The sequence below is a fragment of the Sinocyclocheilus grahami genome, unplaced genomic scaffold, assembly GCF_001515645.1.
Source record: "Sinocyclocheilus grahami isolate Dianchi unplaced genomic scaffold, SAMN03320097.WGS_v1.1 scaffold37.1, whole genome shotgun sequence".
Lineage (NCBI taxonomy): Eukaryota > Metazoa > Chordata > Actinopteri > Cypriniformes > Cyprinidae > Sinocyclocheilus > Sinocyclocheilus grahami.
Genome location: NW_015505216.1, coordinates 3,382,229 through 3,409,953, shown reverse-complemented (window position 1 = coordinate 3,409,953; position 27,725 = coordinate 3,382,229). Strand labels below are relative to the sequence as shown.

Below are 27,725 nucleotides of genomic sequence, written 5' to 3'. Positions count from 1 at the left end.
TATTATTTACTCTCATGTCGTTCCAGACCCGTAAGACCTTCGTTCATCTTCAGACACAAATTAAGATATTTATGATGAATTCTGAGAGCTCTTGGAGGGTGGAGTAACCCTTTAAGGCACCAATCTATTCTCTTAATTTAACACTGTGTTCATGTAACAGAAAATATGTTTGCAGATCCTTCCATTTTACTATGCTGTCCTAAAGATATGATAACACCAACATTTATCTCCTTACACGCTGCTATTTCAAAAGACTACAAATTATGTGCACTTTCTGTTATTAAGTAAATCAAATGACTTGGAAATAGGTCTGATGGCACTTCAGCGGTGTGTAGAGGATCAGGATGATCCTAATGTGTAGAATTACCTGGTGATATTCTCATAGTGCGCTGTGACCGATAGCTGTAATGCCTGAGGCTCTCCTAAAAGCTCTTAGCTCAGCTAATACAGTGTGTAATTTCAGGTTTTATGCGCAGTAATGTAGTGCTATATCTATCAGAGGGCTTTGCTGTTCATCACTTCCCACTGAGTGGAACCATTAAGACGGTGGATTTTCTCTGCAGACGTGCGGCTGTGAAAGCATTGTGCTGGAGTGGAGCTTTGGAGCTTTTATTGGACGAGGTGTTTCACCTGTGATGGAGAGGAAGGCTCTGGCCTCCGCCGGCTTCACGCAAAAGTGTGGAAGTGTGGCTTCGCACACGTACATGCCCACATCGGCACTCGTTGGGTTGATGATGGTCAAGCGCCGGCTGAAGGATCCCACGCCGCTGGACACTTCCACGGTGTTTCTCCGCCACACCAAACTGAGCTTCTCAACCGGACTGTGGAAAACAACAGTGCAGAAATACGGTGTGATTTGAACTTTGTTGCTGCTAATTCTTCTGATTTAAAAATCCCATCAAGGTGATGTTAACTAGTTAGGGTTAGGTAACATACTGTATGTAAGTTTTTGTCAAAATTGACCCTTTGCAAAGACCCATGCCCCTTAGTTACTTTTGCTATGTCCGACAAGCCATGCCACTCTCACACTACACACCATGTTGTCACGTAGTGAAAAATACATCGCGGAGCAAAGAGGAATCTGAAAACACGCTGACATTCAAGACAGAGCAGGTTACTTCTGGTACGACCCTGTTTTAAAAAAAAAACAGCATATGCTGTTTAGGTATGTTTTGAAGCATGGAAGCTGGTTTGGAGCTAGTTGCTTAGGACCAGCACATGACCAGTTTAAACTGGCTCATGACCAGTTTATAACCAGCTCAGGACCAGCTTAAACCAGCTCAAACCAGCTTCCATGCTTCAAAACATACCTAAACAGCATACGCTGGATATTTTCAACAGGGGAAACAAAGTCTCAGCTTTCAAATTTGGTCTTTTTTAAACAAATTCAAACAATAAATACTGTTTTGTGGCTCTTTAATGTGTCATGACAGATCGTTGTATTGCCTCAGTTCACGAAAAGCTCAAAATAAACATGAATGAACATCAGAAGGTATCTTGTTTCAACCGCGGAGAGACGTCAATACACACAATCTTTCAAGTTCAAATCTCCTGTCTGATTTGTTTGTCGGACAAAATGGCGGATTCAGCGTTATGATTGGTCAAATCGCCTGTCAATCAAACTCCCAGCGAAGGGTCAATTGTGACAATCATTTAGAAGCGGTTGTAGAAGAATTCTCTCTGGCATACACTACTGTTCAAAGTCAGTAAGATTTTTAAAAAGAAATTCATCCTTTTATTCAGCAAAGACATTTATTATATTACAAAAGATTTCCATTTCAAATAAATGGTGTTCTTTTTGAGCTGCTGAAAGAAAAGAATAGAGTTCCACCGAAATATTAAGCAGCACAACACTGTTTTCAAGTTTTCAAAATTGATAATAATAACTGAGCAGCAAATCAGCATATTAGACTGATTTTAAAAATATATTAAAATAGAAAACTGATATTTTAAATGGTAATAATATTTCACAATATTAGTTTTTACTGTATTTTTGATAAATGCAGCCTTGGTGATCATAAGAGACTTCTTTTAAAAACAACATAAAAAAATATTGCAAACTTCAAATTCTTTAAATATCCTGTTTTTATCCATTTTTTTTCTAGGAAAACATATGGTCAATGCACTGTAAGTGTTACTTTAGCAACTATTATAACAATGGCTTTGAAATGAAGGTTAAATGGAGTAAAACAGAGTGAATATTGATGGCTGTGAACCTGTCAGAGTAAATGAATATCAAATGAACTGTACTCCTGCTGGGAACAGTATATCCATACTCACCGCGCATTAGCAACACACTCCAGTGTGGCCTCACTGACCCCGGCCACTACTGTAGTGTTTCGGGGTGGGATTACAATCACTGGAGCCACGGGGTCCATGGGGCCCTCTGAATCTGAACAGGAGAAAAGGTGATGGGAGAGGGAGAAAAGAGACCTTTAGATCTACAGTACATCTGACTCCAAAATGCTGGTCTTTTAGCCTGGTCAAGTCCATTAAACTGGTTTTGGTGGTCCCAAAAGTATCCCCACAGACCTATCAAAACAAACCAGCCTAACAGTTTCACCAGGCTAGGCAGCTTTAAACAGCTTTCACATAGGAAACATTAAGAGGGATCTGCACTAAATCAGCCAACACGTGTTATGGTAATACAACTCTGAAAAAGACAAAAGCCAGAGAGTTGGGCTCTTTATGTTCTATGCTTGCCTGACACAGAATGTTTTGAATAATGAATCTTTTGGCAGTGGTCCTGTAACATGCTCCAAACGGTGGAATTCCTCCCCACCCCCTCGTGCGGCTGTTATGCGAAATCATTCTTGCATGAAAATATGCTTTTTACATTTTTAAAAATGACCCAAGTACATCTCTCGTCTAGAAGTGAAAAATTAAATACTGCCTATTAAATCAGCTTCATTTTTTCAAGAGGAAGAATATCTAAAATATTGAAATGTTATGATAATGAGGATTTAAATAACTAAGTCGAATGCTAGAATCACGCCTTTGATGTCGAATTTGACGAAATGCATGAAGGAGCTGCTGAACTCTGTCAAAAATGGGAACTTCATGCGCTACTATAGGTGTCCTAAAAGGGACGGGCTGCTCCAATTACAGATAGCATCTGATGTGACTTATTAAATATGTCAAGGACCGTACAGTGGCCATAACCACATATTCAAAACCAAATGTAATAGTTTAATTGAAAAATTGGCCGAGCTTTAATCTGAATATTGTCAGTGACCTTTAATATTCACAAAAAGAATATTAAAAGTCACTGCTAAAGATTGCATTTCGCTTTATGATTTATGTTTGTACTTTGGGCTACAATTCCAGCAAATATTACAATATTGCAGGCTTGAAATATTTTTTTTGACAGAGAAGACAAACTTCTCCATGCCATATAAACAACATGTGGACGGATCCAAAAGTTTTAGTGAAACAAAACACTGAAAACATCAATAAATGCTCGAATTCTCACAAATGTGATGCTAATTTAAGCCAAATCTTGAATCCGGTGTAAATAGGAACGTGTTTCTTATAACTAAATCTCCTGCGGTCTTTTGTGTCGGTAACAGCCGAGACCGAAACAGATTTCGTGGGGCGCATGGGCCTCCCTCCCTCCCTCTGTATTTGCAGATGGGGCAACCCTTTGCAATACATTAAGATATTATTGGAAGCAGCGAGAGTGAAAATCCTGTGGTGTGATCATATGTGAGGCACGAAGCGTGTTTCAGGGGATCCTCCGGTTGCTTACTTCTGCTTCAGTGGATAAGTTGCCTCACCTGTGGCCATGGGAGGCAATAATCTGACTAAATTCATCAGGGATGCGGTAAACAGCACAATTCCCTCTTTTTACCTCATGATCTCCATTTGACAAGCAAGCCAGACATCAGTTTCCTCAACAGTTCCTCAACTTCGTCCTTTATCTATGTAAATTATATTAGTTTATGAATATTAGGTTACATTATCTCCTTTTCTGTGGGTGCTTGTTATCTCGGCTGAGGCTCAAACTCAAATAATTGTATTAGGTCTGTTCCTGGGCTTCTGAATATGTTCTTTGAATAGCTAGCTAAGGGTTTGAGTCAAAGTAATTCTCTGCATTACTACAATAGCAATTATTTTGTCTAACCAAGTCCACAAAGGCACACTAAAGGGATAGATCACCCAAAAATGAAAATTCTGTCATCATTTAAATGATAAATGATGATATAATTTTCATTTTTGAGCGAAATTTCCCTTTAAGGGGTGTTGAATATGAAATGTGTATAGTATGAAAATCTACCACGATCTGTCTCTGCCTCAAGTCTCAACATTCATTATGAATTCATTAAACTGCTTGCAAATCAATTATTTCCTATGAACGGCAAAAGTCTGATGGTGTCCACAGAGCAGAAATGCCATTTAATTGAATTCTAGCTGTAAACTCCAAAACACTTCATACAGGAATACAGAGAACCATGGGTTAAGGACTAAATAAATGAAAGATTTGAGTATGTTTTACAAAAAAAACAATGCAATCTCCTTCAAAATTCCATGCTTCGTTTGTTGTGAAATTTACTAGCAATTTCTGAGTGTGAATTATTTCTATACCAATTTGTTTTAATGTACTTTAATTTGAGTTAATGTATGCAAAGAAAACAAAATAAAAAAAAATTCTCTCCACTTATGTGGGGTTTGCAACTTTCTAAGATATCTTACCAGGTGATCCACGGTACTTCTTGTTCACTGTCCGGCAGCAAAGGCAAAAAGAGAGGACAAATACCAGCCAAAACAGTGAGTTTACAGTATGCATGTGTCTCACTTTCAACATTTGATATGTTATCTATATTCCATTGTGAATAAAATATAAGTTTATGAGATTTGTAAATTATTCCATTCCTTTTTTACTCACAATTTGTACAGTGTCCCAACTTTTTTGAAATTGGGTTTGTACTGTATATGCAAAGTGTGATTTACACAAGTAGGGCGTGTTATGGCTTCAAGCTTTAAACCTAACTTTAAAATGTAAGATCCATGATTGGTCAACAGCAATGTTGTTCCAGGACCAGTAAAAGATATAGGAACATTTCCCACTTGTGTAAATCATATTAAGGGGTGTTTTTTCAACTATGGGCCATTTTGTCCCTATGGCACACTCTCTTTAGCTTATTCAATTTGTCTTCATACATACACTTTTTTTTCCATAAAATTTCCCACCACATGGCCATTTCCACCATTTCTATGATGGAAATGATGGTGGAAGAAGTGAATTTTTGTAAAACTTTTTTGAATAAAATTCTCAACTCTTAATTTCATGGCTAGCATTTCATGTATCCTGATGACATACAATTAATATCATTTATATTTATATCATTTTTACACAATTTACCAAAAATACAGCTTGACTGGAAATGTTGCAAAAAAAAAAAAAAAAAAGGATATTTAAATAGATTTTTCTTTGAATAATAAATAAATAAAATAACTGCAAAAACAATTCAAGTAAGTTTTAATGTGATCTTAACAAAAAGAAAAGGTAATATCTGTCAGTCTTAATTAAATACACCTGGAACATGAATAAGTGCTCAAAGTTGAAAAAAAACCCCACCCATAGACAGCATGGACAAACTATATAATTACTGAAATGTGAAAATGAGATCATAATATATTCAAAACGAAAGATTTAAAAAGGTTCACAGTGCACAATGACAATCTATACGCGCTTCTATATTTGGGCCAGTTTTTACAGCAACACATCAACCCTGAGACTCAAATAGAGATAATGTACAAGTACATGACCTACAGTTAATTGCAGTTGAGATGTGGAGGAACATGCCAGAACAGCCTTTTCAAGGCTGGAGAGAATTGGGTTGAGACGATAAATAGCAGCAGAAGGGTGAAGACGTCCTTGTTTTCCTCCCCTAAATCTGTCGTCGCCTTAATTTACACAACGCCTAATGAATTCCTATGAAGCATGAAAAGGTGATCTGATACCACACTACGCACAGACAGAAAAAAAATTTGAAAGAAGGGAGAACAGCTGGCAGATTGACAGTCAAAAAAGACATTAAAGCTATAAAATATTCAGTGATTCAGGGACTGGGGAAACTTCAAGGCACATGTAGGAGTTTCTTCAGAAGGTATTGTCACACAAACAGGGCCAGATGAGGGAGCCGGGCGTCTGCAGAACACAGCTGAGAAAATATGAGGAAATATGTGCATTTGTAGATAATGCCAGGGAGACAAATATTTGCTTTGTTGTTGCCCGGAAGGTTTAGTATGGATGGCGGACGTTGTGTGTCGCTGTTAACTGAGAGGCGGTCGACTCGCACGCTTAGGACAGACATGTGATTTCTAGTAGCACTCGGGCCTGTGAACGACTGACACCTGAGAAGGAGGTTGGATTGACTTAAGGAACCCGAGGGTCTATTAAATGAACCAGCTCTGCATCAAATGGAAGCTTATTCGCATACTTGTTCCATAATTTATGGTCTACAGGGGTATTTTTTGGTATAAATATTACAAATAACAAAGACAACATTTAGAATTCGGTTGTGCCGTGTGACAGATGCAGCCCCCAAAAAGCAACATTCCCAAACAAGTGAATAGCAATTGAGTCTGATTCCGTCGCTCTGACCTCATCCACACCTCGTGTGTGACTTCTGATTTTAAGTGCTGTTTCCAGGCTGCTAGTTCTGTGTTAAGGTGAAGCGCTGGCAGGTGTTATTCGGTGAATAAAGACAGTGCTTGTCAATGGCGCATGAGGGGTTCGGTTCCTCGCGGGCTTGTTCTGCTTGTGTTCTGTCACTTGTTTTGCCAGGTAAGGAGGGGGTGATGGGGTCCGGGTTGCCCCTGAGGCCCTGCAGGCAGAAGCTGGCTCTCAGGTCCTATTTAGACAGACTCCACATAAATGGATTTGAACAGGATCGGTGTCCCAGACTGCTTTGCGTGTGTGAGGGCTTGATCCATATTCATTGTTAGTTTGTTTGGCATCTCTGCACGGGCAGACCCTGCTGTGGCCTTCCCTTTTTCTTTCGCACATCTAAGCCGCGGGCAACGTGTTAACTCATTCAATGTGGCATGTCAAAATGGGACGAGCTCCTGAGGGGTGGGACAATTCAGCAAAAAATGAAAAAAGTCATAAACACTTTTTTTTCTATACAAAGACAGTTGACCTCCTCTCTCAAGCTCCAGAAAACTTCACAAAAATGATTCATATGGCTTGTGTGCTATTTTCTAAGAATAAAAATAAAGTCGTTACAATCGTTAACAAAAACTAAAATGAAAACTAAACTAAAACATTTTCGTTACCTGAAAGAAAAAGTCTAGAATAACTGAGAAAAACTCAAATTAATTGCCATGACTCCAAAACTAAACTAACTAAAAATGTAAATGGCCACAAATTAATTTCATTGAAACTTTACAACCTGACTTGATTAAACATGAAAATGCCACTAGATAGCAAAAACAATAGAATGTGCTTAGAAATTTTAAACCATTAAGTATGGTCACAAATCAGTTTTAAGTTTTATGTACATGGTATATTATGAAACTTGAAATTTCTATAGAGTGGTGGAACTATGATGTCACTTTGTAGGCTAAAACCTGGAAGCGAGTTAGCATTCTAGCACTTCCGGTTCCATCGTCCCCGAGTCAATGGGTTTTTTGAATGGGAGTTTGGTTAAATCCCCTAAAATAAGGTCCGTGGTTCACACAAGCTCAAGATACTTTCACGTTTTATTCTACGACATAAAACACACCAGTTACACCCCACTCGTGATTTTTTTAAACTGTTACGTTTCTTAAAAAAGACGGTTGCTAACAAGTTGATAAATGGGACTACAGGTGCTGTCGAAGACATTAAACGTCATCACGCCGAACAGTTTATCAATTTACAGTATTTTCCAACCGTAGAGTATAATTTATAGTACAATTAATTGTAGAATAATTAATAGTTTCCCGCATTTTATATTGTTGTTCGACAATGTTTTTTTGCTTTGCCCCGAAATGCAACACAAGTCTTCGGATGGAAGTCTCGTTTTATCGCTTTCCTACTGATGCGGAGACTCTGGGTTCGTACCATAAGGTAAACTCGTATGATTATTCCAAGTAAACACCACATTCACCGGCTTAGTCATGGTGAAAGTGAAACTTTAAGCCACGTTAAAATTAAATGTTTATGGCCACATGAAGCTGTTACGAAGCTTATAGATTGAGGATTTTCTAGAAGCAAGGATAAAATAACATTTTGTGTCTCCACCCTAACAAAACGATAGCTGAAATGTGGTACTTTATTCTCTAAAATAAGTTTAATCTTACCATATCCAAAAACTCGCTCACTCTGCTGTTATTTAATAGATTAAATTCACTAGAATTTTATTGAATAGTACGTTGAGACACATTTTTAATTAAAATATTCATATTAATCAAGGATTTATTGATTTTTAATGCACCTTATTTTGAAATGTACAGAAATACGTGCTTTCATATATCTTTTAGTTATGATTATTTCATTTATTCACAATGCTATTACTAATGTCTCATTTCAGTTTTGGTTTGGCTCTAGTTTTGTATTTATTCCAGTTTATATTAAAAGGTTCATGTAGCATGGATTAAAATTCATATACAGACTAAATCCTTTTCACTGAACATGTTAAAAATAAGTTTGAAAAAGTTGTCGGGAGCACGGTGCTGATGACGTTGAAGGCGAGCGACCGTGGTGGTGTAGTTTGTTTATAGCCTAAGTTTAGCTTTTAAGTTCTGGCGCTTTTAGGCATCAAAATTCATAAAAGTTATATTATTTTGTGAAGATTATCTTGATGGACAAAACGTGTTAATTTCATGAACTATGGTTGAACACAGAGCTTATTTTTTGCGATAATCCAAAAGCCTGTGGAGAAATCCTATTGGCTTTTTGTCGAGGGAACCAGTGCGATGCTAACAGCCGATCCTCCTACAAAGTGACGTCATAGTTCCCCCACCCTATTCTTTTTCTAATTAAAATGCCACTACACTAGACAGCAAAAACAATAGACTGTGCTTAGATACTTATCACAATCAAATATATATATAAATCTAAGAGCTGGTGTGGAGGCAGAGGTTTTTTTAAGGGACTTCATTACCAACATTCTGAAATTGTGTTCAGGTAGCACATGGTAGGTGTAGGATAATTAGCCTGAGCGAGCCCCTGCTTTCTTTGAATCTCACATTTCAGACATGCACTTTTATTGTTTCCCCACACACGGCAGGCAGAACTTCAAAGTAATGGACCTGAAAGTCTGCTCTGAGAAACACCAGTGACTACAGCACACCTCAGCCTCTTTCTGAGCGTAGCATGGAGAAAGCATATTTGATCATTATTCGGAGGAATGCATAAAACTGTCATGACAATATCTGCTTACACGACCTCATTACAGCAACAAACATTTTACTTTGCCATCAGGATATCATGTAAAATTAAATTAAATAAATAAATAAATGAATAAAAACAATCCCATGCAATTTATGTTGTATTATCCTCTGCTGTTGTGCTCTAATTTTAATAATCATTTCTGTTCCAGTGTGGAAATTTTGCACATGCCCAGAATATGATGTGATTTAGCCTTTTGGTCCATCTCTTCAATGCTGAGAACTTTGCAATAAAGAAGTTTAAATAAGAGAACGTTTATTTCTCTGGGATCAAGTGAAACACTTTCATCTTATAAAAGCACACCCTGTTCACTAAGCTATCAAAGGAGCTGTCAATCAACAGGTTTCCCCTGGGCATTCAACTTTTGGACAAAGCTGCAAATGTGCAATATGCCTTATGTCTGGTGCGACCTACACAGAAGCCTTTCATTAAATAAATCATAGGGATATCCTCTTTTTGTGTTCCTCTCTTTCACGTTAATGGATCTCCATTTCCAAGCAGACCCCACTCAACTCGCTTTTGAGATTCTACTGCAACGGACGAGGTGTAAAAAGCAAGATGCATTGTTAAGGCTTTTGTCGGCCAGGTAAGAAACTGCATTAGCTGTGGCCAGAAAACAATAGATGGGGAGCGGACAACTCTTTAAAAATGGAAAGCCTCAAATAGCTTTCCTCCAGTCACAGAGCTACAGGGTCTCTGCCATCTCAGATTGTACTCGGGCTGCTTAGCATTCTCTCCCTGCGAACTCATCTTATCGATTGACACTTTCATTTCTTTGTAATGCAGACGGCTGAACAATAAACACAGCCATACACAATCCATGCTGTTTGGGTCTTATTCTGAGTCCCAAATATCCCCATCAAAACAACTGATCTCATCCTGTGTGACCCACAGTTCAGACAGGTGAGTGATTTCCCACCACACAGTGAAAGAGTGATGGAAAAAACAAAAAGAGGACGTTGGATGCAGGAAAGTCAGCTCTGACGTTGACACATGGTGACATTTCCGGTGCTCTGTGTCAATCAATTTGAAAGACAACCAGAGATCTGACTCTAAACTTTAAAGAAGCTTGGTATTTCACCTGGACGAAGGGCTTGACCGGGCGTCTAGAGGCGGCGTGGAGCTAGCAGACATGCATGACATACTGGAGGATCAAGGAGGTCTTTAATACCTGGAGAAAGCTACCTGTTAGCATACAATAAAACTGGCCCTGACTGCATAGATAGATAGAAACATAGACAGAAAAATAGACAGACAGACATAGCTAGATAGATAGATAGATAGACAGATACTGTAGACAGACAGACAGACATAGATATATAGACAGACAAACAGACAGACAAAGATCTGATGAGGAGGGCAGCAGGCAGAGAGAAATAAGATTTTAGGCCCTCCAATTAAGAAAAGTTCTTAGTCAATGGAGAAAGATGCTCTAGTTTGGCCATCTACCAGCAGGGGCTAACAAGGACAGGCTAAGCAGCCAAACCGTGACCCCTTGGGTCTGAGCGAGCAGTAATTCACTTCATTACAGCACTCCATCCGAGAGAGCTCGCCAGGTGTAAATAAGCATCTAATTGGATAGTAAAATAATTCCCAGTCACTGAGCATGTTAATAAAAGCAGGTGAGGACACTTTTTTTCCAATTAATGATTTAATTATGCTGCTGCAGTGGGAACGTACGGCACCATTGGGGTCAGGAGACTAGTTTAAAGCCCTGCGCAGATAAAGCGTATCCCTCTCTGCTCTGATCAAAAGCTAGTTAAAGTAAAAGTGCCTTCTTGTCTTCTTTTCAGGCTTTTGCTGAATAAATGTTTTGAATTGGCAGTTGGCCCCATCAAATTAATGTGTGCTTGCCCATTTATCCAGAGAGTGGTCTTGCAATTCAAAATGTGCGAGAATGTCTGTGAAATAATGAGGACACCAACTGCTTTTGCACAAATTAATTAGTGTACAGCGATGCGCATGAACAACAGAGTGCAAGATTCAGGTTAGAAAAACAGCCTGAACCGTTTCTAATAAATGCTTGTCCAGTAATCATCCAGAGAATAGACTTTTCATTCAATGATTCAGATGGGCCGACAGCGTGCACAGCTGTAGCTCAAAAGCATTTTCCCCCTTTCTTTTCCCTCATCTCATTAATATCTCATTCCTCTTATGCCCAGACTGGGTATTCAAACATCTGTGGCTCAAATAAGCATAAATAAATTACACATCTTTCAAGGTGCAACAGCAAAAAAACAGTCATTCTATTAAACATACAGTGGAATCCAAATGGCTAAGGCCACTACTGAAAATGCTCCTTTGCAAAATGTATAATTTAGCTAAAATTGCATCTTAAATTAGATAAATCAGAATAGCAATTTAAAAAAAAATCCTCTTTTGCTTTGATGACAAAGAGCCTCTTGAGCTTCAATGAAAATACATCAGATTTTTATTCCAAGGAATGAACGAATGAATAAACAATCAATAAAACTACATTAATATAAGGACCTGCAAAATTGTGTGGAAAAAAATATGGCTATATAATTGTAATTGCACAGCCTTACCATTATTAACTAAGCGTAAAGTCTTACAGATCTATTTGGTTAATGAGAAAGTTGCTCCAGTTCTTCTATAATATAAATAATATAAGGCAGATCTAGTCAAATAACAGCGGGTTTTATAACCAATGTTATTTCAGCTAAAAACATTCTGAACTGAAGCTCAGAATCGACTTCATCCCAATTACACTGGTTTCACAAAAGCAGGTTTTGAAATCATTATTTTACAGTGTCTCGCCCTTGTGCTTCTAGACACTTCAAGCAAATGAAGGCTCACTAAGACCTACTGCAGTATCATAGATAAAGAGAGCCACGCACCACAAAAACCAGAATGAATAAGAGTGGTAAACGTCTGGAATCTGAATCCACACTGCCGGAAGGGGAGAGCTCGGGATCTGTCGGAGACGCCGGCTGCCTGATCTGAGTGCTGCAGGCAATCTCACAGGCTTAAATGTTACACTTCCCTCAACACCAATCTTCAGTGTCAGAGGTTCCTCCCATACTCACCTCACCAGTGAGATCATTACGGAGTTCCATCTCCCAGCAAAATTACATGGCCGGTGTCTGAGTCGACTGGCTTGGAAATTAAGTTGCACAAGTACTGGGATGGGGGAATAATACAATATGGATCCAACCTGGCTCCTAACCACTGGCTTTTCGCCTATGGATATGTCTTATATCTGTCTGGAGAAATCCCAAAGTTGTCTAAAAATCCAAAGCACATTACTAACTTAATAGAATTCTACAGCAAAGCACTGACTGACATTATCTAGACTGAAAAGGACAGAGTGCATTCTCTTTAAATAAGATACTCATTAAATCTGCAGCATGTAATTTTCTTATGACAAATAATATAATAATTTTAAAAATAATGTGTTTATTTATGTGATATTGTTTAACATGTTAAAAATAATTAACACAATTAACACAGAATATACGGTATATATATATTTTCGGATTGTGAAAATGAGACAAACATTGCTGTATTACAATATACACTAGGGCTGGGCGATATGACGATATTATCGTATATCGACGATGTCTCGTAAGTATCGCGATATCGATGTCAACAGTCAGGTACCAGACGATTATTGACATTATCGGAAAAAATGGCAAATTATAAACCTAGTATGTTGCAAAAAATATTTTACATAGCCCCATAGTAACTATACAGCTCGTTTTGCATGCAAGAATGAAACTATTTAGTAGGAGGGTTGGGAATCGAAAAGCTATTCCAATTTTGGAAATCAGATTAGATGCGTAAGGTCAGCAATCAAATTACTTCTTATAAAATAAAATTTCGATTCTGCTTCTCGATTCCTGTATGCGCAGTTATTGTGATTTCAAAGGATTCAACTGCAAGAAGACGAAATAGAACTCACTTCTGCACTCGTGCGCTGTTTTCTGTGCTGCTCACACGCACACACTCACACGCACAAAAGCACAAAACTCTTATATACACGAACACTGGACTGTGCCCTCTTTCTCGCATTCTTACACATTCGAACGGACAAATACACACAGAATTATATCAAAATATCCCATAAATACAATCGGTTATGTCTTAAGTGAACGCAAAGAGCTGAGAAAGAAAACAATGTATTGGTGTATTGGATCCGTGCATTGACAGCAGCCGCTGCCGCCAGTCATTAATGTTAAGTCCCTCACTGATCTTGACTGAATCACTTTTGCAACCTCAGTTTATATTTTATTTGGCTGTTGTTCGGCGCTGACTACTGTAATGGCAACGTGCATCTCTCTGTACGCAATTATTTTGGAGATGCGTTCCAATATAATTGATCCTTATTTAGGGTATAGGCCTGTTCAGGGCCGGATTTACGCATAGGCATTCAAGGCACGTGCCTATGTTCGCTCGTCCAGGGGTCCAAAACACAGTGAGAGATATATAGTTTTGTTATACTGTGGGCTATCTACAACAGTAAAAGAACCGAAACCCAAGAAGACATTGAGCAAATAAATATAACAAACAATAGGGTAAGAAATTACAAACTATTTCCATGTCTTCCAGCTTTTTTATGTAGACTTCGGAAATCACGCTTTCTTTCTGCTGTTCTCTCTCTCACAGACGCACACACACGCACTCGCATTTATTTATCAATACATTTTATTTTTGTTAATCTCTTTACATTTATTTGTGGATCATACTGTATTTATTTGGAATTATGCAACGATTCTACCCCCATACAAATGTCTTGAAACAAATCATCTGAACAATGTCTTGATGTGTGGTTGTGACTCCAGGCCGTTAAAATTATTAGAGAAATAATGCACTCCCGAAGTGGTTATTATGTGGCCATGACGCCACGCCTATTAATGGAACTTTCTCAGTTCTCAAACAAATTAATAAATACATTTGATTTTTATTGACTGAACGCAATTCGCGGAGACGCGAACAGAAACTTCTTGTCAGCGCTGCACCGCGAATTTATGACATTTCTCAGTAGCGAGGTTCTTGAAGCAGTTTAACTTAAATATTCGCTTTTAGTAGACGCTGCTGCTGAACGTTGCTGAGAGACGCAAAGACGCTAGTATTCACACACGCTTAATCTCTCTCTCTCCCTCTCTCTTTCTCACGCAATTGCTTATTGTGATAGAAAACACTGTAACGGTTTCCACTGATTAAGAAATATTTTTGTTTGATTGGGTGGTAAGGGGGGCCCAATTTTGCCTATGTCACGAAAAGAGGTAAATCCGGCCCTGGGCCTATTCTATTTTGATCTGCAGTTTAATAAAAGTTAAACCGAAAAAAAGACAAATAGTAGCACTGCATGTGTTTCTGAATATTTATTTAAACAGACGCGGAGACGCGAACAGAAACTTCTTGTCAGCGCTGCACCGCGAATTTATGACATTTCTCAGTAGCGAGGTTCTTGAAGCAGTTTAACTTAAATATTCGCTTTTAGTAAACGCTGCTGCTGAACGTTGCTGAGAGACGCAAAGACGCTAGTATTCACACACGCTTAATCTCTCTCTCTCCCTCTCTCTCTCTCTAATAACCACATTAGACTGCATTAATAACTGCGTAAGCCTGCATATCAATAGCTCAAGCCTACGTTATCAGCTCTAAAATGACGTTTTGGAATTTGAAACAGAAGGTCAACCCACACGAGATTTCAGGACGGAAACATGTCACAAATAGTAGCACTGCATGTGTTTCTGAATATTTATTTAAACAGACTGTATAATGATGAAAAACCACAATCATGAGTTATAATTAAAATACACACAAATTCCTTCACAGCCTATGTATACAGTGCACATAGTGCCCTATTTTTACAGATTTTTTAAACAGTGTATACAGTATAATTATGTATAATTAAGCTGAGATATAGCACTATAAATTATTAATTCATTTGCACTAACGGATGAAGACATTATAGGCCTAAATCTCAGCTCGCCCATCAACATGCACGCGTTTGGAGTTTCGGCAGCACAACACTGAATGTTATATTGTGGCCGTTGTATTTCAATTCATAAAATAAAAATTATAAAAATAAAAATACAAAAACGAAATTGAAATTACCCTGCTTCTAAATAAATAAAGCAGTTATATTTATTTCGTTAAAAATGGGCGAAAAGAGACCTCCGAACTAGGCTACCAGAAAGGAAAAAAAAAACTTAACTTTTTGCTCAGAATTCGTTTTTAATCCCTGCAGGATTTTAGTCATGTATGATAAATATCAAATAGCCTACGTTATAGCTTGACTACAAGTTTAAAAACAACGCTACAATTGTTATAATCAAGGAAATTAACGGGGCGTAGTGGAGGTGGGGCTTGGGTAGACGATATTATTGGATATCGCGATATTTTTAAAGGCGATTATCGATAAGATATTTTTGACATATCGCCCAGCCCTAATATATACTATATAAAACACACTACATTAAAAGCACAGCTAAATGTCACATTTATTATAATGGGTTTATATTCAATTAAACAAAAAGTTATAATTTTCAGTTTTATGTTTTGTAACAGTTTAGGCCTATTAAATGTTAAAAATGATGACATAAAAAAGATGGCACAAATTTTACAGTAATGTTGAATGGTTATATTTACTCATTTTGTAAAAAAAAAAAATCAGTATCAGCATTGGCATTGGTGATACATGCCTTTATTCATAGTACTTATTAAAAATGCAATTAAACTACATTAATTTAAAGATTTAAATTACATTTTATTATTAACTTTGATTAATCACATTTAATCACAAAAAAATTGTGATTAATTAGTTATTTTTAATTGATTGACAGCACTAAACACAGCTCAAAAGTTTGGTTCTGTATTTTTAATGTTTTTGAAAGAAGGTTATCAAAAAAAACTGAATTTATTTAATCAAAAAACCCCAGCAAAAACAGTAAAAAGTTAAATACTATTACGATTTAAAATATCTGTTTTCTATTTGAATGTAATTTTAAATATAATTTATTCCTGTGATGTCAAAGCTGAATTTTCCTGAATGATCCTTCAGAAATAATTCTAATAGGATTATTTGCTGCTCTAGAAACATTTCTTATTATAATCAATGTGAAAACAGTTGTGCTGAGTGGTGTTAAATTAACAACAATGAGCAAAAATGTAACATGGTTGTTGCTATGCTCATATTTATGGTGATGGCGAGGGGACCTGTTCGGTTCACTTAATTTTGTCGTGGCCACGTCATATTAGCTCGTGGGAACGTCATATTATGTCGTGGCCAGGAGATGCTATGTTGAGGGAACGACATATTTTTCTCGTGGCCAAGAGTTTAATGCGTAAACAAACCTGCATGACCATAGTAACCCGGGATTATCGGACTTACAAGACTGTGGGATGGATAAACATGTGTCTTGTAGGCCTACTTTATTTGATGTACCTTATGTATTCATAATAAACTTCTTTCGAATGCTGTTTACATCGCGCATAGACATTCACGTAGACAGCATCGCCTATTGTTAATATAATCTTTTAATAATGTATTAATTTCTATAATATAATAATTTCTTAATTTAAAATAAAATATTAATAAATACATCCCTGATAATCCCGGGTTACTATGGTCATGCAGGTTTGTTTACGCATTAAACTCTTGGCCACGAGAAAAATATGTCGATTTACAAATGCACAGGGTGCTATCCACAAATGCATGCAGCGATCTACAAATGCACAGGACGCGATTCACAAATGAATGCCAGGCAAAGTTGTGTTTGTGACATAAAAATATATCTGTGAATATGTTTTTTATTTGCAAATCTCATTTTATTTTTTGTGTGAATTTAATGTTTGTGAAACTCTAAGATTTATTTGTGGATCTCATTCTATTTATTTATCAATACATTTTATTTTTGTTAATCTCTTTACATTTATTTGTGGATCATACTGTATTTATTTGGAATTATGCAACGATTCTACCCCCATACAAATGTCTTGAAACAAATCATCTGAACAATGTCTTGATGTGTGGTTGTGACTCCAGGCCGTTAAAATTATTAGAGAAATAATGCACTCCCGAAGTGGTTATTATGTGGCCATGACGCCACGCCTATTAATGGAACTTTCTCAGTTCTCAAACAAATTAATAAATACATTTGATTTTTATTGACTGAACGCAATTGCTTATTGTGATAGAAAACACTGTAACGGTTTCCACTGATTAAGAAATATTTTTGTTTGATTGGGTGGTAAGGGGGGCCCAATTTTGACGAAAAGAGGAAAAGAGGTAAATCCGGCCCTGGGCCTATTCTATTTTGATCTGCAGTTTAATAAAAGTTAAACCGAAAAATAGTAGCACAGTAGCACTGCATGTGTTTCTGAATATTTATTTAAACAGACTGTATAATGATGAAAAACCACAATCATGCAGTGTATACAGTATAATTATGTTTAATTAAGCTGAGATATAGCACTATAAATTCTTAATTCATTTGCGCAAACGGTTGAAGACATTCTAGTTCTATATCTCAGCTCGCCACTCAACACGCACGCGTTCGGAGATTCGGCAGCCCAATACTGTATATTATATTGTGGTCGTTGTATTTTGATTCATAAAATAAAAATTATAAAAAATTAAAATACAAAAATGAAATCTAAATTACCCTGCTTCTAAATAAATAAAGCAGTTATTTTTATTTCGTTAAAAACGGGCCAAAAGAGACCTCCGAACTAGGCTACCAGAAAGGGAAAAAAAAACCTTAACGTTTTTGCTCAGAATTCGTTTTTAATCCCTGCAGGATTTTAGTCATGTATGATAAATATCAAATAGCCTACGTTATAGCTTGACTACAAGTTTAAAAACAACGCTACAATTGTTATAATCAAGGAAATTAAACTTACCATCATGAAATGTGTCTACATTTTGGCATTATGTGCCATTTCTGGCACATAATGCCAAAAAGAAAGAGAAACACTGGAAATAGGCAACATGGTTTAAGACAGGTAAGTGGTGTTAAATTAACAACAATGAGCAAAAATGTAACATGGTTGTTGCTATGCTCATATTTATGGTGATGGCGAGGGGACCTGTTCGGTTCACTTAATTTTGTCGTGGCCACGTCATATTAGCTCGTGGGAACGTCATATTATGTCGTGGCCAGGAGATGCTATGTTGAGGGAACGACATATTTTTCTCGTGGCCAAGAGTTTAATGCGTAAACAAACCTGCATGACCATAGTAACCCGGGATTATCGGACTTACAAGACTGTGGGATGGATAAACATGTGTCTTGTAGGCCTACTTTATTTGATGTACCTTATGAATTCATTTCAAACACAAATTTGATAAGAACAGAGTGGAAATTATTAGCACCGCCAACGTAACAGCAAAGCTAATGTTTTCTGTTAGTTTAAGCACAAACTAAGAAAAGTAAAACCAAACTTTAATGTGGAAATAATTAAGACCAAAGTGAACATGGTGTGTTTATGGTGCATGCCGGCAATGTTGTCTCGGCGGGGCGTAGTGGAGGTGGGGCTTGGGTAGACGATATTATTGGATATCGCGATATTTTTAAAGATGATTATCGATAAGACATTTTTGACATATCGCCCAGCCCTAATATATACTATATAAAACACACTACATTAAAAGCACAGCTAAATGTCACATTTATTATAATGGGTTTATATTCAATTAAACAAAAAGTTATAATTTTCAGTTTTATGTTTTGTAACAGTTTAGGCCTATTAAATGTTAAAAATGATGACATAAAAAAGATGGCACAAATTTTACAGTAATGTTGAATGGTTATATTTACTCATTTTGTAAAAAAAAAAAATCAGTATCAGCATTGGCATTGGTGATACATGCCTTTATTCATAGTACTTATTAAAAATGCAATTAAACTACATTAATTTAAAGATTTAAATTACATTTTATTATTAACTTTGATTAATCACATTTAATCACAAAAAAATTGTGATTAATTAGTTATTTTTAATTGATTGACAGCACTAAACACAGCTCAAAAGTTTGGTTCTGTATTTTTAATGTTTTTGAAAGAAGGTTATCAAAAAAAACTGAATTTATTTAATCAAAAAACCCCAGCAAAAACAGTAAAAAGTTAAATACTATTACGATTTAAAATATCTGTTTTCTATTTGAATGTAATTTTAAATATAATTTATTCCTGTGATGTCAAAGCTGAATTTTCCTGAATGATCCTTCAGAAATAATTCTAATAGGATTATTTGCTGCTCTAGAAACATTTCTTATTATAATCAATGTGAAAACAGTTGTGCTGCAAAAACATGATGAATACAAATTTCAAAAGACCAGAATTTGAAATTTTTTTATTAAAGGGGTCATATGATGTTGCTAAAAAGAACATTATTTGGTGTATTTGGTGTAATGAAATGTGTTTATACGGTTTAAAGTAAAAAAAAACATTATTTTCCACATACTGTACATTATTGTTTCTCCTCTATGCCCCGCCTTTCTGAAACACGTCGATTTTTACAAAGTTCATCGGTCTGAAAAGCGAGGTGTGATTGGCCAGCTATCCAGTGCGTTGTGATTGGCCGATACCTTAAGCGGGTGACGGAAATGTTACGTAAATGCCCCTACCATACTGTGATGCCCTGTCTGGCCAGAACGACGATTCAAAAACATTAAAACCCATTATAAACGAGGCATTTGTTGCATCCAGTGGGGACATAATTACGGATTATAATGACTTATACTGTCTTTTTACACATTGCGTTGCATCGCGCCGCGTAAACAAAAAACCATGTCTGCATTTGGGATCGGAGAAATGACAAACAAGCGCTACTCTACACTGCTAAAAACTAGCATTTGAATCATCAGTGGCAAATCCTTTAAATATGAAAACTTACTTACAGTCTGTGAGTCAGAACAGCCAGGATTGTAGTCTACACTTTCAGGATCAGGAAACAGTCCTCCATAAATTGTGCTGCACACATCTGAATATTTGGGTTGAACTGTTCTGGAACAGTGTTGTAAATACAACTTAAGCACTGATTTCTAGTCATGTCCTCTTTTGGAAGACCAAACAAAGTAGTTTCGCTTTCACAATGAAACACACGGCGGGCTAGAGTGAGCGGCGGCCGGAGAGGGCTAGAGTGAGCGGAGGCTGGCTTGAGTGAGGAACATCTTCTTTATGCACCAAGAGCTTGTAACACTCCAAAGAGAAAGGAAAAATTTAAATCGCATCATATGACCCCTTTAAACAATGTAAATATCTCTGTGACTTTTGATCAAGTGTCCTTGCTGAATAAAAGTAATTTCTTTCAAACAATTATACTGACCCCAATCTTTTGAACAGTAGTGAAATATAATATAACATGGCACTGTTCCTTCATGAGAGCAGCGGTAGACATGAGAGACGGATGCAGATTTGAGTCTGGACTCCCGCTCTTTCCTGAGCTGCTGCTGTGAGGGGGAATGAGAGGTTAATAATCTGGCAGTCAAGGGGCTCTTCCCTTGAGACACAGCGGGAGATTAGCACTCTGCAGTCGGGCTCAGGAAGAGTGTGGTCTGAGGTTTAGCGATGATGAAGGCTGCCCGTTACATTCACAGCCCACTTGTGCATAAACACACACAATGGTGGGGCATCAGCAGAGTTCCTGTCTAACTGCTGACTGCACGGCTGCCGTCCCTGAGGGGCCCATCGGTGGCTGGTTGTATAGTGCACGAGAAAGGGTAAATAGAGGGGAAAAAGAAAGCCAGTCGTTTCTCGTCCCGTTTTATGACTGCACAGGAAAATGAAAGTCAGGGAAAATGAGTTTCTCTTTGCTTTCTCTTCAAAGCGATCCCCAGTTCCCTGCAGGTAAATTAAAAAAGAGGGACTGCTGTTTGTCAGGAAAATACTTCTACTTTTAAAACTATTTAAATGTAAAATGGATTTTAAAAGCCAGATATAGCAACTCTGCAGAGGATGCTTTCAAAAGTGGCACTAACAAAAAGCATCACTGCATTCACATTTTTGTTGGACTTTAGAATGGTAATATCCTGGTACACTTTGAAGTAACTTGGAGTACTATTTGAATACCATTGCAGTGATAACAAAGTAACTAGCATTATACAGGTTCAGTTTTCAAGACAAGACAGTTTCCAACAAACAAGCAACTTTTTCATATGGAAAGTGTACTGTAGATATCTTTAAAGTGAAAGGAGAAGTAATGTGACACTGCTAGGTTTTTATATTACATAATGCACGGTTTTACAGCCAAGGAAATTGTACTAATAAATCAAATTAATTCTCAAACTATCCTCCCTCTCAAAAGTAGTGCTGAGAGGAAAGATTTTTCTGAATGAATCAGAAACAAACTAGTTTAAAAAAACACCCATTAATTAGAGTCCCTGTGTTTTATAGTTTTATTAACTATATTACATATACAGCATTTTATACGTAATAACAAGCTTTAATGTATTGTAGTAACGTCCGCCGTAAAACAGTGATTCTGTCCTAATTCCCTTGCATATTAATGGTGGAGTTCCCTTTAAAATCTTAAATGATTCCCTTTGAGCTAAATTATTGACTTGTTTCCCTTACAGTCAACAAGTTCAACAAGCAACAACGACTTATCCAAGTGACTGCTGCAGAACACACGTGAGAGAGAGACGAGGCAGTGCAGACTGCGCGTCTCGTAAGTGAGTGGGAATTTACCGAACGTGGCACTTGCGGGAGTTAACACTGTATGCAATACCCGCAACCTCACACCAAATTTCAGGCCGTGTAGATAGGCAAGCATAGCCTATATACAAATCATTTAGTAAGCAGAAATCCGAAATTTACCTTAACATATTAAGTTAGAGGAAGATGCGACAGAATTGATGCTTGAAGAATGCGCTTCCAGCAGCCATGATAAACAGTTAGCAGTTAAAGTTTTCTATGCACAATTTGATTTGACGAAAGTCACGAGACCTATTACTATCTATCCAATCACGTTGATGGATAAAAATACAATTAAAATAAGCATGTAACGACCACAAACAGAGGAAAATAGCGGAGTAAAAGTACCGATAACATCACTTAAAATGTACTCAAGTAAAAGTAAAAGTACACAATTTTTAAACTACTCAAAAAAGTACAATTACTGATAAAAACTACTTAATTACTGTAACGTGAGTATTTGTAATTCGTTACTTCACACCCCTGGGTAACGCAAACTGTAGGTTTTATTTTGAAGATGAATGAACGTCTTATGGGCTTTGGAACGATATAAGTGTGAGTAATCGATGACACAATTTTCATTTGTGGCTGAACTATCCCTTTAAACTTTCAAAGTAGCTTGTAGAATGTAGATGAGCATGGACATCAAACAGCACCACGCTATACATACTGTATATCAAAGTAAAATTTCCTCTAAATGACTCCAAGACTGGTTTTAATTATCTCTGCAATTCCCCCATAACCCTCTTTTCAAATAAGAATGAGTTTTCCGCAAACATAAATCATGCTTAGCATGAAGGCCACGACAGGGTTGTTGTAATCTGCCCAAACGCCCTCTATGTCTTTTAAATGAGCACGCGAACACCCTCATTCTCATGCTGAAGCTAATTATGCTTTAATTGCACTGATGGCGCTGTGCAGCCTCGTTCTGCGCTAATATTACAACAGTCTAAACGTTCCATGCTCTACAAATGTGTGTAAAATGACCCACCTCCATTAGCATATTTGAGCCGTCACAAAATGCCAGTCCAATCCGGCAGTCATTCCAGGAACTCAGAGTCATCAGCGGCTGTAGATACCCTCTGCATAGATTTTTATGATTCTCTTGGCCTTGGGTTGAAATCCAATGGCAAATGCCAACAGCATTTCGGTAAGTGCTCCTTTATAGGCACAGCATTAACATCCATTGTTCAGACAGCATTGCAAAATGGCTTTCGGCAATTTGCTTCAGAGGTAATTCATATAGACGGACAGAATGAGGAATGATAAGCATCATCTTAAGAATACACAATGGAAACATAAAGGAGAGGGGGTGCCGACTGATTCTCTGACTGCCCATGATGCCTCTGTTTGCCAAGGAGTTTTGGCCACACTGGCCAGTCAATAAGCATGTGTATAGTTATTGCACTGACACAAGATAAGAACTGCTTTTTCCACTTGACAGCAAACTTTATTAAAGGGTCGGGCCACTGAAAATGACAATTCTGTCATCATTTACCCACCCTCATTTCGTTCCAAACCTGCCTGACTTCCTTTCTTCTGTGGAACACAGTGAGAGATGTTTAGTTCAATGTCCCTTTTTGGGGTTGATCTATCCATTTAAAATGCTGGCCAGTCTTCTAGGATTTGATATTACAATCACAAAGCAAATAATATGTCCACAATGAAACAATATTGTGCTCATCAGGGATTGTCTCCTCTGCATGGCCGAGGCAGACTTGCAAACGCTGGCATAAAGAGGTTAGACGGCACTAAAAATTTTATTACCGGGGAAACGCATTACTGACTTTTTTTGAGAATTAAAAGTTTGTTATCATCGCTTCCAGGCACATCTTTTAGACACAGAATAAGCCATCTGAATGCCACCTGACTTCAACACACACACTCATATATATATGGAGGGGAGGCATATCCAGATATATATTCCTTGCCATTCCATTCTGATGTTGGAATGATGCTCTTTGCATATGCAAACACTTCACTTCAATGCCTCTGCCATCTGTTTGCAATCCATGAAATAGAATGCTACTGTGGATATACAAAAATGATTGCAGCAACATTTTGAGGCTCTGCACTGCTACAATGAAAGCCGGGAGAGGCCCCTGAACGCAGTGTGATTCGCGCAAAAAGAGATGGCTGTTTATTTTTACATCACAATCACGCCACGCTGGAGTTTCATAAAGGAGATATCTCAGATGCATCGGCCCGCCATGAACGCGCTCATTTACATGCAGTGTTTGTTGCGGTGAAGGAAACAAAACACGCAGACTTTCCTGTAAACAGACTTAACCACTGTACTTCCATGACCTACTTCCAACCGCCAGCGATACTTTCGTGACTGACAAGCTGACAAGAGAGAGACTAGACTAACTCACGCTGACCATAAAGCTGTGGTAGCATGAACACTAGCCGAAACGCATGCTGTCATGTTGATACCCGAGGACAGACCTGCTAGCTGAAACGGCAAGAGTGTCGCATATTTAGAAATGATGTCTCCTTTGCTTATTTTCCCAAAACACCTGATATGTCCAATGTTGGCAGGCAAAAAATTGCTCAGTATCTGAATTTTCAGCAATGGCCTGTCAAAAGATATGCAGCTGTTGATATAAACATGTTTACTCTCATTCCTATTTGTATGCAGGAAGAGAAAGGGTCAGCGAATGAGGATTTTATTAGTATTATTGTTAGTATTATTCTTGCCAGTGACACATAGGGTGCATTGGCTTGGACTGTATTCAAATGCACGCACTCAAATGGATGCTCTGCTGTGCATATCAGCTTGTGAGTTTAAGTCTCATTTAAAAACACAATTATATTTGAGCATTGCATGTCTATGACTACGTCTTGCTGTTAAACAAAACTTCAGTCTGTTTCCTGGGGCCAAAAAGTAAGAGACGCAACACTGTGGTTTCTAATAATGGTGCAATTACAAAACAATGGAATGGTTTTCCAACTGGTAATTACTGAAACCACATGGATGGCAAGCTATTCATTATTACTGCAACTACAAAAGTTAGTTGTTAATTAAAATAAATAAAAAAAGAGAATAAAAAGATCTTTATGGAAATTAAAAGAGTGCATGCCTCTGATGAGAAAATGTGAAATAACTGTTTTAATTAGAAATAAAATATTGCAAATATTGTGATAAATTCATTACAAAGTAGTAATCACAAAAAGTGTTAAAATCTACACAGTTCACCTTTTAATACCCACTTTTTTATACCCATGCAGTCTTTTTAGTGTACAACCAATGCACACTCAACACTGCTGCCCCTAATACAATGCAAAGAGGACTTCTAAAGTAAATAAAAATAATTATATAAAAAATAAAACACATAAGTAAATAAATGAATAAATGATAAAAAATAAAATAAAATAACTTTTTTAAATTAATAATTAATTATTTTTATTATTTATTTATTCTTTTTTTTTTTTTAAGGATGAGTTATTAAAACAATGAGCCCTGGTACTATAACCCACAAGGAAACAATAATATACTGGTAGATTTAAATGATACAATTATGTAAAAAAAACAAAAAACATATGCTTTGGAATCACATGAGGGTGCGTAAATGATTTGCACAATTTGGGGTGATCTATCCCTTTAATTCCTACATCATCATTAAAAGCACTCTAATGTCCATCCCATAAAGATACATCTGGCTTGCTGAAAATGCTATTAGCAAAGGCTATGTTTAGGAAGCTGATAATGTTGTCCTCTCTCCAACTTTGAAGTCGTGAGCCTATTCATTTTTTGGTAGCATATTAAGTCCGATGCTGTAATCGAAGAGGAAATTGAGGCTGGGCCCTGTGGGGCATTTCTAATGCATTCTTCTCTACTTTTGATTTTTCATCCTCCATTACTTCAGGCAAACTATCAAAAATAACAATGACATTGGGCAAATCTTCTCAAGAATACAAAAAGGGGCCAATGCTTGACAGATAAATCACGCTTGTGATTTGCCTCCCATAATCAAGAGTGTTATCATCTTAAAAGGTTAAGTGCCGCCACACCTATAAACATCTACTATCAGAAAAGCTGACAGGCATCTTATTCCTCCGTCAATAGTTGTTGCGAGCACCAAACCCCGGTGCGTCTTTCACACGCTAATTAGGAGAAACGTCAGATTTCTCCAGCAGACGGTCCATCAGAGCGCCTCAAATCACCCGCTGTCGCCTCCTATCAATCTCGGCTCAAATTACAGGTGACAAGTTATCAAATCTAAGATATTACAAACTAAACACGATCTCTCGGGGGACCTATTTGTTTAAGATATAGCCAATTAAACAAGGTGCTGAGTGTCAGGGATGAAACCCTCATCGGAGCGGTGGAGCTAATTTGCAACTCCTCAAGGAAATCAGATGGTGGAAGTGGGGCGGGAGGGGTGCGGAGAGGATATTCTGGTGGGATGAAGGCGATAATAACAATAAGTGCGAAAATAAATAAATAAAGGTAGATAACATGGGGAAGGAGGCTCAGCTTTAATCATATTTAGTCTCTTGGGTCAGCTTACGGCACAGGAAAGCGGCTTTTGTTTGAATGTAATCTGCCAGCAGGAAGGGTATGATCAAAATTTATGGAGGTGTTCATTAAATCTTAACGACGCCGTTCCCTGAATATTCCGGATGCTGGGGTTCAATCCCACGCCCTCCCCTGATGGTCCTGCTGTTCCTGTCAAACTCTGAGTCGTGTCGATATGCGTCGATTCTTCAGTTAGTGTTCACCCGAAGCCTCGGCTCGCTCGCAGGGTGAGAACCGCACAGGAACCTGACTTGCAAATGATGGCTGCAGGTGGAAGTGTTTATCACATAGCTCTGACTGAGCTTGGCATAAATTTGTCCTTGCAGCAACGGTAGCTGCTCATTCAAAACATTGTGGAAATGTTATTATATTCCGCTGGCCTGAAGGGAGCACTTTTTTTTACAGAGCTGCTCTTTCAGGATCACAGGTGACCTGTTATTTTACATCAGGGGCAGCTTAAAGAAAAAAGAAAAGAAACATTTTATGATTTAGAATTATGTGCATTATGTGCAATTTACATGTTTGCATAAATTTTTTGAGACGAGTGCTGATTATTATATTTCAAAATAAACAGTAATAGAACTTATGCTTGTTCTCTGTTGTTAATTGTAATCTTACAGTAATATAAAAGTGCTCCCTATAGTTTAGTGCATAAGCTGAGGTCAATTTTTATCACTAAGAAAATTTTAATTATAATTCAATTTATTTAAAGAAAGAACAATTTGTACAGTGATTTACTGAACAAATTGCTTTTTATGTTTAGTTTTTTCCCCCAGCTGTACTGAAACCATACCGAACTGTGACGTCAAAACCGAACCGAACCGAACCGTCTTGTTTGTGTACCGTTACACAGATAGATTGTAGTATGTTTTCAAAGCATTGCAACTGAGTCAAAAACAGGGGGTTCATTAAAAAGGCAGATGAAAGCATATTAAAACCTCATGTGGTCTGTGAGGGGGGCATAATATGTGACCCTGGACCACAAAACCAGTCTTAAGTCGCTGGGGTAAATTTGTAGCAATAGCCAAAAATACATTGCGTGGGTCAAAATTATAGATTTTTCTTTTATGCAAAAAATCATTAGAATTATATTAAGCAAAGATCATGTTCCATGAAGATATTTTGTAAATTTCCTACTGTAAATATATCAAAACTTAAT

General features: G+C 37.4%; 1 protein-coding gene across 1 annotated transcript in view; it reads right to left on the bottom strand.

The window, feature by feature from the left end:
• LOC107581762 (protein sidekick-1-like) overlaps positions 1 to 27,725 on the bottom strand; it is a 380,004-nt gene that overhangs the window by 111,994 nt on the left and 240,285 nt on the right. The window contains exons 6-7 of the mRNA XM_016267412.1: positions 2,281 to 2,392; positions 631 to 821 (exon numbers count right to left, since the gene is read on the bottom strand). Coding sequence (XP_016122898.1) covers positions 631 to 821; positions 2,281 to 2,392 — 303 coding nt within the window. The remainder of the gene's footprint in view (positions 1 to 630; positions 822 to 2,280; positions 2,393 to 27,725) is intronic.